The sequence below is a fragment of the Cajanus cajan genome, chromosome 9 (genome assembly GCF_000230855.2).
Source record: "Cajanus cajan strain Asha chromosome 9, NIPB_CcT2T_4, whole genome shotgun sequence".
Lineage (NCBI taxonomy): Eukaryota > Viridiplantae > Streptophyta > Magnoliopsida > Fabales > Fabaceae > Cajanus > Cajanus cajan.
In genome coordinates this window covers 2,527,035-2,545,091 of record NC_138525.1, presented here as the reverse complement: position 1 = coordinate 2,545,091, position 18,057 = coordinate 2,527,035, and the positions used below count along the sequence as shown (strand labels likewise).

At 28.6% G+C, this 18,057-nt stretch overlaps 4 protein-coding genes across 5 annotated transcripts; 2 read left to right on the top strand and 2 right to left on the bottom strand.

Annotated features, from left to right (window-relative positions):
* The first annotated feature begins 268 nt into the window (after positions 1–268).
* LOC109810649 (B3 domain-containing protein At2g32645) lies at positions 269–977 on the top strand. The gene is made up of 2 exons (XM_083063559.1): positions 269–443; positions 493–977. Exons 1-2 carry the CDS (start codon positions 269–271, stop codon positions 975–977), a joined length of 660 nt encoding a protein of 219 aa, XP_082919685.1.
* Positions 978–2,346: 1,369 nt separating this feature from the next.
* Positions 2,347–3,291, bottom strand: LOC109795017 (protein translation factor SUI1 homolog). The gene is made up of 2 exons (XM_020354423.3): positions 3,145–3,291; positions 2,347–2,842 (listed from the first exon to the last, which is right to left on the bottom strand). Exon 2 carries the CDS (start codon positions 2,799–2,801, stop codon positions 2,460–2,462), a length of 342 nt encoding a protein of 113 aa, XP_020210012.1. The 5' UTR covers positions 2,802–2,842; positions 3,145–3,291; the 3' UTR covers positions 2,347–2,459.
* A 1,031-nt stretch (positions 3,292–4,322) lies between these two features.
* On the bottom strand, positions 4,323–7,727 carry LOC109817216 (syntaxin-61). Its single transcript, XM_020382434.3, has 7 exons — positions 7,568–7,727; positions 7,048–7,158; positions 6,264–6,377; positions 5,890–6,077; positions 5,287–5,377; positions 4,867–4,932; positions 4,323–4,707 (listed from the first exon to the last, which is right to left on the bottom strand). The coding sequence occupies exons 1-7, from the start codon at positions 7,619–7,621 to the stop codon at positions 4,597–4,599; spliced, it is 735 nt and encodes a 244-aa protein (XP_020238023.1). The 5' UTR covers positions 7,622–7,727; the 3' UTR covers positions 4,323–4,596.
* An 8,303-nt stretch (positions 7,728–16,030) lies between these two features.
* LOC109789006 (uncharacterized) lies at positions 16,031–17,445 on the top strand. 2 transcript variants are annotated; one of them, XM_029268787.2, is made up of 2 exons: positions 16,031–16,306; positions 16,480–17,445. In XM_029268787.2, the coding sequence occupies exon 2, from the start codon at positions 16,498–16,500 to the stop codon at positions 17,113–17,115; it is 618 nt and encodes a 205-aa protein (XP_029124620.2). In that variant the 5' UTR covers positions 16,031–16,306; positions 16,480–16,497; the 3' UTR covers positions 17,116–17,445. The 2 variants fall into 2 exon arrangements, with proteins under 2 accessions (XP_029124620.2, XP_020203453.2); XM_020347864.3 differs by having other exon boundaries at positions 16,044–16,306; positions 16,504–17,445.
* The last annotated feature ends 612 nt before the right edge of the window (positions 17,446–18,057 follow it).

The following is an 18,057-nucleotide window of genomic DNA, read 5'->3' as shown; positions in this document are numbered from 1 at the left end:
GTTTATAGTATTATATATTTTCATCTCTGATAATAACTAATATCTTTATTATATCATCTAGAATATATTTCCATTATATCATCTACTTGATATCATTATTAGTATCTTTATTATATTATCCACAATATATTTCCATTATATCATCTATTGATACGATTAGAAAGTAAATTTATAGAACTTTGGCGCGCACTTGAATTTTAGTGGCGCAGGTGCTATAATGTGTGTATAAAATCTGAAGGCGGAGAAGAAGAAACCATACTCCGAAACAATGCAGCGAAAGAGAAAGAGAGAACACGAGAATGAAGAAGATTTGAGGAGTGTGGTTCGTGACATATTTGCAGAAGGCAAACAGCTTCTGAATCCAGAATTTTTTTCATTTCTTTCTACGGATGAAGGGTCATCGAAGGAAATGAGTGAGAAGAGTCGCAAAAAGAAGTTGAAAAGTGATGATAATGATGGAAAATTCAAAGTTTGATTATCTATTGGATGCAGTGTGCATGTTTAGTCGTTACGAGGAGGATTGCTTGAGAAACAAGAAACGTGAGAAAAGCGAAAGCCAACCTCGTGAGTTGCCAAGGATGTTCAAAGAGAAGATAAAGGAACTGAATGGGTGTGAGAAGTTTGTGATGCAGAAGGAACTTTTTAAGTCAGACATTAGTCTAAACAATGCCCGGTTTTCTATTCCACCGAAAAAGTTGGTCGACAAGTTTCTGACCGAAACAGAAGAGTCTTTCTTGGATGTGCGTGAAGAGGAAAACAAGACGGTTCCCAGCATTCCTGTGTTGGTGTTGGATCCTTCATTGAGAGAGTACAACTTGCTCTTCAAGAAGTGGGATATGATGAGAAGTAGTGTCTATAACTTGGCCACCGGATGGAACCAGATTCTTCATCACAATAATTTCAAGGTCGATGATACGATGCAGCTATGGTCCTTTAGAGTCTCTTCTCAGCTTTGTTTTGCACTTGTCAAGCTCTGATCATCCATTAGATATCAAGGCATTCCCCCAGGCCATGCAACACATTCTTGTTGTTTCAACTTTGTTGTCTAATATAGTTCTCTTCTAGGCATGTTTATTTAGTTTTTAAGTTCATTATCAAGAAGTATTTCTGTGGAACACCAGAACTAATATTTTTTAAAAACTTGATTGGTAATGAGCAGATGATCTTTTTTATGTTTATTTTGATTGCAACGAACCAAATTTGTATCAAATTTAATGATTTAGATTATATAGAATAGAATGCTTATATATATATATATATAGATATGTGTATTTTATATGGTCCTTGAAAGTAGGGATGAAATTATTTGATTAGCATTACACTTTTATGGTTTAGTTACCTTTTTTTCTTCATATTTTTATAAATTTATCTTTTATTTTGTATTTGGGATAATTGCTTAAATTTGTAAGTAGTTTTTTTTTAAATAAGTTATTTTTGTGAAGCTAAAAATTTAAAGTTAATAAACTGTTTTTTTTCTTTATCTAAACAATATTAAACATCTTGAATTCTTGATTTTTAAAATTGATTATAATAATAATAATAATAATCAATTATTCATATAATTGATTATTAAAATAATTTAATTTTCACAGTTTTTCCAAACATATCCTTAATTTTTATAAAAAAAATTTTCATTTTAGTTTCTATACATAATACTTTTTTCTTTTAGTTTCTACAGTCGCATATACTTTCCCTTTTACTTTTTTTAATTATATATATTTTTTATTTTAGTTTCCATAATTATATAAAATTTTATTTTTAATATTTATAAAAAAATAGATAAAATTAAAAAAGAGAACAAAAATAATATGTATAGGAACTAAAATAGAATTTTTTAACTATAGAAACTAACATGTAAAGGTTATAAAATTATATGAATGAAAAGGATAATTAAATTCACTTTTATTTATTTTCGAAATAAAATTTGCCGCCCCCTCCCTTTTATAATTCACTCGGACAACATAGTTTATAAGAAAAAAAAACAATTTAAATTGGGAAATAACGTGTAACAGGTGATGTTTTTCATTATATATATATATATATATATATTAAGTTTAAATAATTTTGTGTATTTATTTGATCTTTGATATCAAATATTTAAAGTTAATTTATTCTTTTGATTTATTTTTTATTTAATTGGTTTAATTATATATTTTTTAAAAAAAATTATTTTGGTCTTTTATGTTTAAAAATGATGTAATATTGTTATTTTTGTTTAATTAAGAGAGACAAGACAACATTATATTATTTTTGAAAAGAGTCCCATGTCAAATAAAAATGAAAAAGAAGCAAAATTTCAGAATGAGATGAAACTTTAGTGTTTTAAGTCTGTATAAGATAATAAAGTTATGTTATTATAAAATGAGGTATAACATTTTATTAAATTAAAAATGTCACGTGGTGAATACATAGCGAATTTAAAGTGTCATACTGCTTGAAACGTGGTACTAGGTAGTTGATCAGAAACCATGGATCTTGATCTGGTCCTTCCTAACGAGGCCAGCTTGAATGAGGAAGTGAGAAACGTTTTTGCGTTGATCACCTTGGAGTTGGATAATCTTGCCAAGCTCCTTGTCATGCACAACATTTCCATTGCAGCAGAACTCTTTCTTGAGATCTTTGAGAATCTTTTCGTAGCTGAACTCCTTCCTCAGCCCCTGCACTGTGGTTAGACTCTTCTTTCCATTTCTCTGTTGTATGCGGATATGCACATACTCTTTTGCCCCAGGGCCATCAGATTCTTTAGCCTCAGCAAAAGGGTCGAAAGTTCTTGCAGGGATCTGAATACCCACTTCAACCATATATGTACTTTGATTTAATTATCTACACAAATCACCACCACCTAATGCAGAAATAATTTAATCACAGTAACAAAAATGTACATCACCATAACTTCATGTTCATGCATGCCAATATATAGCAAACAACAATAAATCTTAAGGGTCTTAACTTTTAGTCTTTGATTAACGTTAAAAACCAAGCACCTCTTCCCTTCACATCATGCATATACCAGAAAATTAAAGATTAAAATGTCTTTCTTGTGTATCAAACTTGAAATATTAAATTTTATTAACAAAAGTTTTCAGACCAAGTAGGAAATAAACATGAGCTAGGAAGATGTCATGTGTTGAAGGAAAGACGAACCTGAGAGAAAGGAAGGCTTGCAAACAAAGCAAAAGCGGATTGAGAAGAATAGGCAGCGGTGAGGTATATATAGTAGCAGGTAAGTGGGTGTGTGTGTGACTGCATAAGAATATTAGTTGCAGTAAAGTTCCTACCTCATGCATGCAAAACAACTTTTGATGGTATAAAAGTAATTTAGACAATGTTAACCATAAATACTTGTATATATTACTAATATGATTATAGATGTTACATACTAATACCCATGCCTAGCAATAAAAAAATGTTAAATGTGAGAATCTTTTGCAAATTGCAATAATACTAAAGGTGGTTAATAGCAGAATATAAGGAGCTTTTGGGTGGATGAAGTATCTTATTCTCCATGGGATTGATAACCGGTTATAATTTAAGGCATCCAAATGTTGGATAATTTGTGTGGTTGTAGTTGTGGCAGAGAACGAAGGAAAGAAGAATTTAGACTCAAATTGCTTTGGAGATTCTGTTCCTTTTTTTAATGGCCTTCTCAATTTGCATTATTTTATTATATTTGTCTCTAGGAGATCAAAAGAAAAGTTGGGACAAAAGTATTTCTTTCAGATTAAATCCTTTCACAAAAGGACAAGAAAATTATTCCAGTCTAATTAACCATATTGCAAAGGAAATTATTGATCAGTGTGATATTTCTAGATTTTTTTGTACATGTGAGCAGACCTCATCTTCTTTCTAACTTCTATACAGTTGATTCCTCAATATTATTCTTACGCTATAAGTTGTTATGCTTGAACTTTCTTCCTTGTGAGACCAGTAACAGACACAATGACCAACACAACAGCCTTCTAAATAGTGAATAACCAAATGAAGGAGGTTTATATAACACAAGTACACAACAGCCTTCCCTTTTTTCATTTTATTAATTGCATAAAAATTTAACCGCAAAATCATGAAAAATCTCGTCAAATTAGATAACCTGTAATAACGTCCCTCATTATTCCAGTGTGCCAACTTGTCCAAATCAGCATCTGACATCTGGCAAGATCATCATGCCACTAGCTAGGAGTGAGCAGGTAAATAAGGGGTTGTTTTGTGCATAGATCACATGCTAAATAATGGGTTGTTTTTGAATATTACAGTCCTTAAAGTAAGAATTTAAAATACCACGCTGTCGTTATAAAATGAAAAAGATGACACAAAACACTATATGCAGGAAAAATCATCTTAAAAACGAGCACAACTAATTTAAATCACATTTGTGATCCATCTTGTTCAGAAACAAAATCCTCTCGTTATATTTTCAAGTACAACAGTTTGCTTTTCATCATAATCAAAATTTTCTACCGCCTTCGACAAACCAACTAGGCCTTCCTTTGACTTTTAGTCATTGAATGTCATCCCATTAATCTTGTATCTTCACAGAAGCTTTAGTCTTTTTTCATGTACAAGCAGAACATTGACGGGGTGCGTTGGTCTCAACGACTAGGTGAAGAATACCAAGATAAAGAGGAAAATGAACAGCGCCAGCAAACCCAATATCATCATGATCTGGCCCTTTGCGCTAGCTTTCTTCATGACCATTGCCACTTTTTTCTGATATCATAAACAATAAGTCACGCTTCAGATTTAACATTAAATATTCAAAATGTCTCCACTCCCCCTTAAATTATTACTAATTAGGACAACAATTAGTCAGTCAGCTAGATCATAAACATTTTAATGAGATAACGAAAACTAGAAGCAGAAACTCACTTGGACGAAATCTAGACGATTAGATGTACTTTCCATCTCATTACCCAGTTCATCAATAATCTTTTCCTGAAACATCAAGGCTTTGACAATATTAGGATGAAATTAATCACAGAAACAAAATCAAGCATGAGAACACAGCTTCTGTTGAAGACAAGATACTCAAACGAAACACATTCACCAATGTTGCCTGTTTTCTACTTTTGAAACAAAATAGTAATCCTAAAAGGTCAGCCCAGTGCATGAGGCTCCCATCAAGTGAGGTTTGAGAGATAGAAATATGCAGTCTTAACCCCAAAAAGGGAGACACTGTTTCCTGGATTTGAACCAGTGTCGGCCGACTCACAAGGCAGCAACAAGGCTCTACCATTAAGCAAAATAGTAAGATCACAGAAGAGAAAACTTCTCAAATGTCAAATCTACCTGTGATAGGAGCTCTTCATGAATAGTAAGTCCAACACCTCCAATTCTTTGCACACTTAAACTAAGCTCGTCCAACTCCTCATCTTGTTTCCTATCAGCACCAGCAGATAAAATTTAAAGTCAAAAATATAACAGAAACCAGATGTTAGTTGTTTTCCCTGAACTCTTGAGCACTGTATTTTCAGCCTGTATCTATGTTAAGGCTACCTGCCATAGCCACAGTCTTTACTCTCCCCTATTATTCATCCTCAGAAACAAAAAAGGGAATCCATCGTTTTAGTTATGATTTTTTTATTTAATAGAATAATAGTAATAGTAGACCCAAACAACACTCAAATAACTAGCAAAGATGATATAAAAAAAAAAACAGAAATTTATAATTAGTAGAGAAACGTATGTTCATGTGTCCACAATTTCAAACAGGGGAGCCCATCTATGTCTCAGAAAGCATAGGGGAGGAGTTGACAATATAATTCAATCAACTTAGGAGGTCAAACTAATTACCAAAAATATTTTTTCCACCTTGTATGCACAAAAGTGACTGTCAATGAGACAAATATTTAACTCAATGCCATGTAAAAGAGAGAGAGGGGAAAGAAGTACTTCATAAGAAGCATCTGCCTATCTGATTCTGATTCTATAAAATCATCATTATCCCGGGCAGCATATTGGTCAGATGCAGCTTGGTAAGAATTAGGAAGCCTCATTAATTCCCTGTGCATCCCATTTAGAGTAGCATTGTTTGTTATATTTGAGCCCCCAGCTGCCGCTGCTTTCTTTGTTGTGCTCACCTAATAATATACTATAATCATTCACGAGCACCATACATATAAAGGGGGGGAAAAAGGAGAGAGAAGGGAATCTAATGTGTTCCAATAAATAAAAAAAATACTAAATAAACAATTGGCCATTAGATAGAGAAAACAATTTGACTGCATTCTCCTAACTCTTAATCAAGATCAGCATGTTATAGATACCTGGGTGCGAGCATCACTGGTCCACCTCCTCCGGCTTTCAAGCTCCACTTCATCAATGCCATACCAAGAAGGATCTCGAGAGGCTACAGAAATTGCTTTGTCCAATTCATCCACCTTTCTATCAAAAAAATCATATTTCAGCGGTTTGAATAGGTTGTAACGCAGAAGAAGAAAACATAGTCTAAGATGTGAGACGAATAGAGGCTAGACAATGGGTTTTGATTGTGGAGTTGGAAGTAACTTTCTATCTGTTTTCCACTCTCTGACTCTAAAAACCAACAAAGAGTGAAAATCAAAACATTTCCACCTTCCTCCATTTTTACACTCCTCCTTCACACACCCAGAGAGAAGGGACGAAATCATATTACTACTTATTAATGAGCTCTTATATTAAGATTTTAATTTAACAATGATATTTAGCTGAAACTTACAAAGATTTTGTATCCTCACAATAATCACTCATCACAGAGTGAATGAATCTTTTCCTTTTATGAAAGAAGAATATGTATTTGAAATATAGCAGCATATGTTAGAAGGATTTTGGACAGTTAAGTGCAAATTCCTCATTTTTCTTCCTACCGCAAAACAGTTTCCCAAAGGCTACTCCCTCCCTCTGACCTAGAAAGGACTACAATCCAAACATACCTCCAACATGTACCTAATAATATCCAAATCCCAATTCCCACAAATGATGGCAGTCGGAAGAATGAATAAAATTCATTTAAACCAAAAAATTTATAGGCCAACCAGCTTGTCACTGGTTCAGCAATTACGATTGACATACCTGCCATTCAATGCTTTCACAACTAGCAACAACTTCTTTCGAAAGACGTGATCGCTCGCCAGCCTCAGCAGTGTTTTCCCATTGGTGAAAAGCAGATTGCAACTTATCAATCTTACCAGAAAATGAAAAATTTATCAGCCAACGACAAATCACAACAAAAATCATATAGCCACTAACAAATCCCAACTTCCAGTATTTCTGCTTCAACTACAGATTCGACAGTTTAAGATCGCAATAGGGTTTCCTTCGAAATCCCACATTTGCATACAAAATGGCATACTCAGATCAATTACATAGGATATTAGCATAAAAAAAAACATCCCAATTATTAAATTTAGCTCAAAAATCAAAATTGAGAAAATGAATCACGTAAAATCCCGGATCCAATGATAGGAGTAGCAGAGAAATCGTGCAGAAAATTTAAGTGCAACGCATGATTTTTGAAAAGAAAAAAAAATAAATTAAACTTGATATTCTGAAAAGGAAACGTAGGTAATTTGGTGAAAAGTGAAAAAGTTACAGATTCTTGAATCTCCTCCTTGACAACGTAGAATGGATCTTGAGCAGAAGGCATCGTTGTTTGTTTCCAAAAGCTTCACACTAAATTGGGGAACAGTGACACACTCTGCTTTCTCTCTTCCCTTTCATTTCTTACCTTAATTTCTTCTTCTAAACAAAATATATATCTCGGAAAATAAAAATACAATTATCTTTTTTATTCATATAAATATAATAGATCCAATCATTTTTGTAGTGCTTGAGTTCATTTTAGAAACCATCTTCATTCATTTTTTATTTATCTTCCAATTTAGTTAAATTAATTTAAATCGAAATTTTAATACACTTACGAAAGAAAAAAAATGTAGGTGTAATTAATTTTCTTTAAAGATTTTTACGTAAAAGAAAATAAAAAGGTATTTTATTTTATAAATAATAAAATCACAAATAATTAATAGTTTTTTTATGATTTAAGAGTGAATTTTTTTTTATTTGTAATTATTTAATAGTGAATTTGATTTCAAGAGTGAGTTTTGTGTTTCTCCAAAGAAATCAAGTTAAAACCTATAGCCAGATTATTTAATTTTCTGAATTATTTTTATTGAAGCTTATGCCTAACCAAAGTTTTTTTAGTGGCTAATCAAACTTATTAGTTTAATTTTTAGGTAAATTGTACATATTCCACTTATCGCGCAATCATTAATTATTTTAAACTAAAAGAATTATTACATATGTTTTATATATTTTATTATAAAATAACATTTTAGATAAAAAAAAATTTAAGACTAAAGTATATATGTATTTTTTTTATTTTATCTCAAAAAATTATTATTACTGTTTTTAAAAAATGATTTCTATTTTAAAATTTTAAATGTAAGTTAATTTTGTTCTTTTTAAACAGTTACAGTATTATTTTCGATGTTAGGACAAAATTTTGATTTTTTTTTACTAATATAAGATGTGATACTTATTTTATTAAATTTACTTATATAAAAGCTATGAAACTCAAATAATATCTCATTAAAAAACCAATTAATATCTAGAGGCTAAAATTTATTTTTGGTCTTTTATTTTATTAAAAAAATTCTTTTAATTTTTATTTATTAAAAGATTTATTTTATCATTTAACTTTTAAATTTGAATTTGTGTAAGAAGCATCATAAAATTTTATTTTATATAACTAAAATTTATAATAAATAAATATTTTTAATATATAAATTATAGTACATTAAAACATATAATAAATAAATGCTTTTGAATAAATAAAATATAATTTTTAAATTTATTATTAAAAAAGTATAGCGTGGTACAAGATTATTTTTATTTATCAATAACTTCTCTTGAAAATATAAAAAATTAATTAAAAATAAAAATGAAAAATGGATCAACTAATTTAATTATTCATTTGTAGGACAAGATTAATATTTTTAAAAAAATTTACTCACTTTTCCGTGGATGAATTGGAGTGGGTAAAATTTTATCATTTCATAGTGATCACTCCGACACAAACAAGTTTATTTATATCTCATAGAAAGGGTACCTACATTTAACACTCTTCATCCTTTCTTCGCATCTGATTATTTTCATAGTTGGACAAGAGATGATCCAATTTGATTTGGCCCAAGGCTAAAGGCCCTAAATTATCAACTGCCTCTTCTGCTCAACCTTCCCCATCTAAATAGTTTTCTATCAAAATGTTTTTTTTTTTTTTTTTTTTTTACAATGATAGAATAAAGTTAGAATATAGAACTTTATACGTACATGTAATTAAAACTCTTCATCAATAGGCCCACACTAATGGGTTCTTTTCTTTATTTATTTTGAAGTTAGCTATGATTGGTTTTGTAATAGAATTGTACTTTGTTTTTGTGGTACTAGGCCCCGCAGGCTTATGATTGATTGTGCATTTTAAGCTACAAGTTTTGTTCATGTATTATTATGATCTGGAGATTCCCCACGTCAAAATATATATAAATGAAATCTAGAGATTCCCCAGATAGCGAAGAAAAGTAAAAAAGAAGAATGATCCCTCCCTTCGAACATAAGGCTAAGTAGAAAGGAAAGGTTCATGCCTGAAATTTATTTCATCGTAATTTTCTATAATATTAATGCTAGTTAGGGCATGGACATATGGGATGTAACCTGTCAACTAATTTTCTCTTAAACAATGAAAAAATAATAATGCTCAGTTCAGAAATGATACATAAATGCTTTGCTCATGTAGAAGAAATTTGACTTTTCTTCCCTTTTTGTCTTATATATCCCACATTTGTAACATATCAAAATGTGTAAATAGCTCGTTATGTTTATCGTAGAATGTAATATATAGATAGTATTGAAGTGAATAGTAAATGGGAAGTCTCATGTTGAATACTGAGTTAAGACGCAGTATAAATTTGTAGTTAATTATATAATAGTTCATTCATATAGGATTATCTTTTGTATTTAATCTCCTCATATTTCAAATAATTGGTATATATTATGGTTCACAGAAAATAGTTTGACAGGGTATTATCCAATTCAAATAAGTATTGAAGAATTAATGAAATTGATGATAAATGTTTGTTTGTATATATTTGACGGTGCATGCATGTATATTACATAATTAGCATGAGTTTGAAAGCATTAGCTAGATTTCTAACTGAAGGCTTCTGATTCACGTAGTTTGGCCTACATTATATTTGGTTTGTCAGCTGCGTAAACTACACTTTTGTTTTGGTTAACATTACAAAATTGGCATGCATGGAGTTGAGTGTTATCTACGCATTTATTCACCATCGTATATTTCATTCTTCAGATACAACCCCTCCACCACCATATATCCCACCTAAACATACAAAACACATGCAACTCTCTCACTTGTATATATATTCCATAGTATAAGACACAATTGCACGTAATACAATAATATCTAACATCATGCCATTCACACTAAAACTTTTGCAGGAAAGAAAGGGATGAGGGTTAGGCCACATACACATATATTTTGGTCCAAGTTATTCATTTTTTTTAGTTTAATTTCCTGTTTAGGTTTGATCTAGAGTACTGCCGTCAGTTTCAATTACAATGATGCTAAATACATATTCAAAAACTTAGGATTTATGAATTGGGATCATACATATACATGTGAAATAATTAACAAAAAAAAAAATATTAATTATGATTAGACTTGTACCAAAACCAGTTAACTGTTATCCACATTACTGATGTCACTTTACAGCCGCCACTTAATGCTTAGGTTTTGACTAGAAGATTCTGCTCCAACGGTGGAAATCTCTGCAGATTCTTTACACAAGATTCCCACTAAATCTTGGGAGTGATTAGAGAATGTTGATTAAGCTAAGACACTAAGAATTCCCTCTGAAATTTTTTTGTTTTCTTTATTCATAGGTTGAATTAATGGTGGCTTGGCTTGGCAATGGCGCATGTGGGCCACGTCCACCTGTTCTTCAACACCAGAAACTTCCACCAACCATTTCCTTTGGTTTCAATTTACACATCCTTTTTTCAGATAAAGACTATAAATTTTGTGCCAGCAGAACAGAGATTTCCGTATGCTAATTTTCTTTCTCCTTATAGGATTTTTACTTTTTTATTTTATAGAGTGCAAATGAGTTCTAATCTTTTTATAAAATCTCATGTAGTTGTTGTGAAGAAGGAGAAAAAATGATTAGATGAAAGAGTTGAATTAAAAATGTTCAATCAAATTAAAAAATAAAAAAAAAAGATTATTAGTATATAATTCAACTTCACAAAATTAGTTTATAAGGTAGAAATTGTTCTCCAATATATTATCTTTATGTCGAAGACTAAATACCTCAAACGTAAAATTTATAAAATTAAATATCTACAAGTGATTTAATAGCCGGTGATATGATGTATTTAGCAATAATTAATAAATAAATTTTAATTTCATTTTTTATAATATGTTATGAGTCTAGCTTAATTTTATAAATTAATTTATAAGATAGAGATAGTTTCTCATTTATATACGTTAATATATAATTTCATTTCTAATTGACATAGAATCTTAAGAAAATAAAAGTTTATATTTGTACTATAAAATTTGTACTTTATTTTGAGAACAATTTTAAAATATTTTTTTATTAAGTTATGTGACTTTTTTAATGAATTCTTTTTTTTTTTTTCAAATACTATTTACTTGCATTTAATTTCATTTAAATTTAAATATTCTATATAAACTTATATATATCATTATTTTAAAAATGAATTTTAAAATTACTATAGTCCCATAGTAATTTAAACTTTAATTTTAAATTCAAAATACTTTATCGAAAACCATAATTCATTTTTATTGAATAAAATAAAATATTTATTAGTATTGATTTTTAACTCATAAATTATATTTTAAAATACTCCTATAATACACTAAAAATGTACTGGTATAAAACAGATGCATATCCTCCTTCTTAGTCGAATCATAAGCATTGTTGTGTGTGAATCATCATTCCCATGATGTGCATGTGCCCTTACCCAGAATAAAAACAAGTTAAAGAATGAACAAGATGAGGAAGAAAGAAAAAATAAAAGTGTGTAATGTGTGCATCGTATTTTATTTTTTACACAAATTCCTAGAATTTGTATTCTTGTGTTGAAAACTTTAACTCTTTTGTCTGTTTAGCTGATCTTTATCTGTTAGCCGCCCATTCAAAGGAAATAGTTGTACCACCAATTTACATTCAACTTTAAAAAAAATATTTTTTTTAATTTATAAATTTTTATTTTTAATCTTTGAACAAAATTTATTTTAATTTTGGTCATTAATTTTTGTTTACTATTAATAAAAAAAATTGACACTAAAAATAAAAATATTAAGAAGAGGAACAACCCAAGATAAAAAGTAAAAATCTGTAAAATTTTATGACAAAAATTAATAAAAATTAGTAAATAATTAAAAGTAAACATCAATAAAAATTTAAGAACTAAAAAAAATTTAAGAACTAAAAAACATGTTTAATTATTGAATGTGAGAATTTTAATCTAAATATACAGGTTACAAGTATCATTTTCCTCTGGCGACCATTATTTACCAGAGTTAATTCTCAATGCTCCACAATAATAAAATGTGATGCAGTGATGCACACTATGTTCATGGAAGATATAATGGAGAAGATAACGAGCCCTGAGTGGTGGGCATGTATTAAAAGGGCAAAGATTCCTTACTTCATGAGATTCAATAATAGTGTCCCTTTTACAATATTATAAGTACAATATTCGTGGGTGAGTTTGTATAAATATGGAAAAAATAAAGTTTAAAATATCATAAAGTTAAGAAAAAAATGTTTTATGAGTTTATAATTTATTAAAATAATTTATTGCAAATATGAATAATATATTTTTCGGTAAGTTAACAACATAAATATAATTATCAACTTTTATAATGAGAATATAGTTCTTCTTTCTGGTTCGTCCCTGGAGTATCCACTCTCAATAACAGTGACTAATCGTCGCTACTTTGGAGGCACCTCAAAGGTTGGATAGTTGTATCCCCAAGATTTAACGCGGCTGCATACACAAGACAGAATTTGAACTCCTAACCTTGCTTAAGCGTGGATCAACCTCTACTGCTGAACCACACGCTTGAGGTTAGAATATAATTAAAAAATTGATATATTAAATTTAATTTATTATAAATAATAATGCAAACAAAAAAAAATAGCAGATATTTTTGGGTAAATTTGTAATAATTACTTTTTTATATTAATAAGTTTGTAAATCTATTAATTAACATGAAAACTCGTATATTTTGAAAATATATTATAATTAATAAATGTAATACACAATAGTGTTATTTAAGTTAATTATGTGTTACATTGTTGGGCAGAGGGGTTGGATAGAAAAAGTATGAAGACTTAAGTTTAAATTTTTTTTATGTATTATTTTTGTAATGTTTTTATTTTTTAAATAAATAATATCTAATTTTAATGTGAACTTAATTTTAATAATATTTTATTGTAAATATTTAGAAATCCTTTACAAGAGACCGTCTTGTTTGAATTAAGAGGAATGTTATAGGTAACAGATATCTCACTACAATTATTCAACACAGTGACATTCTAACGCTCATATTTGAAGTTAGTAGTTAAGTTAAAACAAATTCGTGGTTTAATTTTATTTATATGATTAATATGCTTACAAAATTATATTTTTCCAAATAATTATAATAAATAATACAACACAAGCTAACAAAATAATAAAATGTGAAAATTTGAAAGTTTGATGAAAAAATATATAATATTGAAAGTTGAGTGGCAAAAATCATAAAATTATGAAATATTGGTGAAAAAAATGCAAATAAGTCTAATATTTAATAGGTCTACAATATAATATGTTTAAAAATTTAATTTATTGTTATAAATAATAATAATAGAATTATATATATAGTATATTTTTTAGATATTGAAGTTGTAATAATTCATTTTTATAATAATTTTTTAATGTTTTTTTAATATGCTTATCATGAAAAACTATGCATCTAATTAATGTATTATAATATTTATATGTATCAGTTAAATTAATTAAATATTATATTCTATTAATAATATATAACTTTTAATACTAATGTACAATGTATTTTATTTATCAAAAATTGTGTTAAATTTTTAATAAAGTTTAAATGTAATTTTAATCTCTGCCAAATAAATAAATTTTGATTTTATTTCCTGTAAAACTTATAATTATTATTTTTAGTTCATGTTATTATATAATTATTTTTACCTATTTATTTGTTTATTAAAAGGTTAGTTGACCATTTGTGATGTTACATATAACTATTAGTGATAACATGTTAGTGTATAACATTTCTAAATTTTTTTTATAAGTCTTTAAAATAAACTTTATTTATTTACTTAAAACATTGTTAAAGATAAAAAAAAAATTATATTTTAAAGGGATAAAAATAAAAATAAAAATAAAAATATTTTATAGGGATCAAAATTAAAATGAGTTTATAAGAACCATAAATATTTTACAAGGACTAAATTAAATTTTATCAATTTTAAAAGAATGAAAAAATAAATTAAAAAATTTACAAATACCATGTATTTTATCAAGACTAAAAATATATTTAAGTCATTTAATAATTATTTTTGTATAATAATAATCTTTGAACAATATTTTTATTATAAAAAAAACTATTCATATATTACATACATTGAATCGATGGTTATGAGATTTAATAATATCATTATAATTAATTATTTTTATATTTAATAAATAATATAAAAATTTAATATTAATGCAAAGTCAAATTGGCTTTTATCTGTATTTTATAATACAAAATTTTATCATGTTTTTATTCTTATAAAAAAATTAAGTTACTTTAAATTTAAAGTTATGTTTTTTAGATTAAAAATACCTAAAGTTATAAATTTTGTTTCTTTATTCCGAATCGACTGATTTTGAATTAGCGAGACTAAAGTGTATAATTTTATTTAAAAAATTACTTTAGTTGGCTTTATTTTTAAGCTAATTTTCTCCATTTTTAGATAATAAAAAGTCTATTTAATGTTTTTTTTTTTTTAAAAAAAATCGAATTGTGTTCTATCCAAGTTCCCTTTTTAGAAAAAAAATTTGACAAAATATAAGTTCCTATCATTAAATTCGGTGCAAATTATTATGTATTGAATTTGTTACTCCATCTATCAGATAATTCAGTTTTAACATTTATAAAATGTATTAAAATAAATGATATTTTTATTTTTTAATATAATATTGATTATTTTTTAAAAATTTATCTCTTTATAAATTATTCAACAACAAAAATAAAAAATAAAACATATATTGAAAGAGGGAACTATTTGAGTAAAATTGTATTAAAAATTATACATTTATTATTATTCTCAATCTATACATTATGAGATGAAGAAAATAATATAAAAATACTTTATAATAATAATATTATATCATTAATCCTTTAAACTATTAATAATAGTCTATTTGTTTATACTTTTATTTTTTCTAAAAAAAATTGAATAGAGACTAAAAGAAAAAATGTATGTATTTAGATCAAAATAAAATATTTTTAATAATCTAAGACAAAAATAAAAGTCGTGAAATTAAAAAAAAAAAAGAGTAAACAAGTAATATATTTTATGTGTTTATTTTAAAAAATTTAATATTTTTAAGAAAAACTTTTTTTGCTTTTTCCATATAATATTTTAATAATTAAAGTCTACTATCAATAACAAATTTATGCAAAAGTTGACAATCAAAATTAATCTGAATACTAACAAAAAATTAATCTTCAGAGCACCATCAGCATTATTAGATTCTATCTGTCACTTCAAAAATATTAATAAAAAAAACATATTTTTTTATAGAAAATTAGAAACACTTAATCTAGTCCAATATCACATGAGAAGAAAAAGAAATGGTATTAATGGGTTGAAATGAGGGAAAAAGGTTGTTCGAAATAAGAAAAAGTAATTGGCATGTACGTTGTGAATGTGAATGCATCCTGTTCCTGTGAGTGAGGTGACAGAGTTAAATACGTAGACATCCATCCATCATTCAGTGGACAACAAAACACTGTCTCATTCTTTCCTCTCTCTTTCTCTCCTTCTTCTCCATACTCCATATCATATCATATAATCCCTCGTTACTCTGCAACCTTTATTTTTACTCGCTCCATCAATCACACATACTCAAATTCAACCTCTTTCTTCTTTCCATATTCCAGGAATCCACCTTAGAATCAACATATTAAGTTCCCTCATTCCACCACAACAACAAACAAAAGGTGCTTCCTTTTTTCCCTTTATAAAATACCAAATATCAATTATTTTTATTTTACTTTATATTATAATCACCTCCTCTGATTCCCTTGTTTTTGCTTCTTTATTTTTTTTCTTTCTGTTTCTTGCTTAAACCACTTAAAATTCTGGTTCAATTACTTGAGATATGTTTCTTCAGATTTGTGTTGTGTGGACTATGCAGGAAGTGATATTAGTAATGGGAGATAAATATAGTCTAGGAAGACAGCACAGTGGGATATGGAAATCCTTGAGAGATGGAGATTTTGATGAAGAAGAGGTTTGGGATGTTCTCAAGAACAGAAGTGATTATTCTTCTTCTGGGGTTCGAAAGTTCAAAGAAAAGGATCAATCCTCTTCTCTTCATGTTCCTGCTAGGCCTAGTGCAGCCAGAATGATCCCGAGAGCCACCAGCAGTAGCAACAGCAGTGCTAGTTCCTCTAATGAAGCCAAGGTTCTTCAGCAATCAGCACCTGTCAACGTTCCTGATTGGTCTAAGATTTATATGATTAACCCCCCCAAGAATAGTGCTTCAAGGTTTGATGATTATGATGGTGAAGATGATGGTGATGCTGCTGCCAACTATGGTGGGGATAGTGACGAGGGTGGTGGAGATGAGAATGATGAGTATGATTCAAAGCTTCCTCCACATGAGTTTATTGCCAGAAGGCTTGCAAGGAGTCAGATATCCTCATTTTCTGTTCTAGAAGGTGCTGGGAGGACCCTCAAAGGGAGGGATCTTAGCAAAGTGAGGAATGCTGTGCTCTCAAAAACTGGTTTCCTTGAATCACTATAAAAAGGAGTCTTTTCGGTGGTAGTGTGTACTAGTGTTAGTTCTTTCACATTTGGGGTGTATAGTGGGGTTTGTTTGAAGTAAGTGGCTGCTTAGGAATGGGGATTGTGTTCATGCTTGGGGTATAAGAGAATTGTTTAGCCATTTACAATGGAAACAATGAATCAAGTTGGTTGTGGCAAACATTGCTGATTTCAATTTTCTCCTGTTATATCAAATTCATGGAGTCTGATTTGTATTTTTAAGCATCCATACAAACATAATGGTGGATGTGAATCATAATTGTAAAGCCAGATAGCATTTTGAAGGATAGAAGTGTTTTTCTTTTCTTCAGTGAGTGTGATTTTCTGTTAGTTTTTTTTTTTTCCTCTCGCTTTCCCTGTGAACAAGTCCAACTCTCCCATACTGTCTAGTGAATAAAGATTCTGTGAGGTATATCCACCTTTGGATGTGGTGGGAGAAAAGAAGAGAAGGGAGACAAATAAGAATTGTGATGAGTGAAAAGAATTAAAGGATACTAAGAAAAAAGAGGTAGAAAAGGAGTTGTAAGAAAACAGGAATGTATAAAATATCATCGTTGCTCTAAATCTTTGATGTGCGAATGACTTTTTTCCCTGTTTTTAGTGCTATTTTCCCCCCATATGAATTATATTGTATTAAGGGAAATCAAGGTCCATAGAAATATTGAATAACCTTTGCATAAGTTGGAAAATAATATTACTGATATAACTAACACAGACCACAAAGATGTAAAACAAAAAAGAACGTTTTGCAATTTCATTTAAGAGTTTAGGTGAATTATTTGTTTGTCCAAAGCTATGAGTTAAGAATTTCTCATTAATGAGGTATAAACTTGATTTAACTCATATACTTGCTTGTCAGTCCAATTGAGAAATGACAAGTATTTATAAATCTTTAAACTTACGTGACTTTTATTACCAGAAC

What these genes read in the sequence shown, in the direction of transcription:
- LOC109817216 (XM_020382434.3), bottom strand. Translation starts at nt 7,621, where the DNA reads ATGCCTTCTGCTCAAGATCCATTCTACGTTGTCAAGGAGGAGATTCAA. An exon ending in AGGAGGAGATTCAAGAATCT is followed by an intron (nt 7,159 to 7,567) that starts GTAACTTTTTCA and finishes TTTTCTGGTAAG; the next exon opens with ATTGATAAGTTGCAATCTGC. An exon ending in ATCGTCTAGATTTCGTCCAA is followed by an intron (nt 4,708 to 4,866) that starts GTGAGTTTCTGC and finishes TTATGATATCAG; the next exon opens with AAAAAAGTGGCAATGGTCAT.
- LOC109810649 (XM_083063559.1), top strand. Translation starts at nt 269, where the DNA reads ATGCAGCGAAAGAGAAAGAGAGAACACGAGAATGAAGAAGATTTGAGG. An exon ending in TCGCAAAAAGAAGTTGAAAA is followed by an intron (nt 444 to 492) that starts GTGATGATAATG and finishes TATTGGATGCAG; the next exon opens with TGTGCATGTTTAGTCGTTAC.
- LOC109789006 (XM_029268787.2), top strand. Translation starts at nt 16,498, where the DNA reads ATGCAGGAAGTGATATTAGTAATGGGAGATAAATATAGTCTAGGAAGA.
- LOC109795017 (XM_020354423.3), bottom strand. Translation starts at nt 2,801, where the DNA reads ATGGTTGAAGTGGGTATTCAGATCCCTGCAAGAACTTTCGACCCTTTT.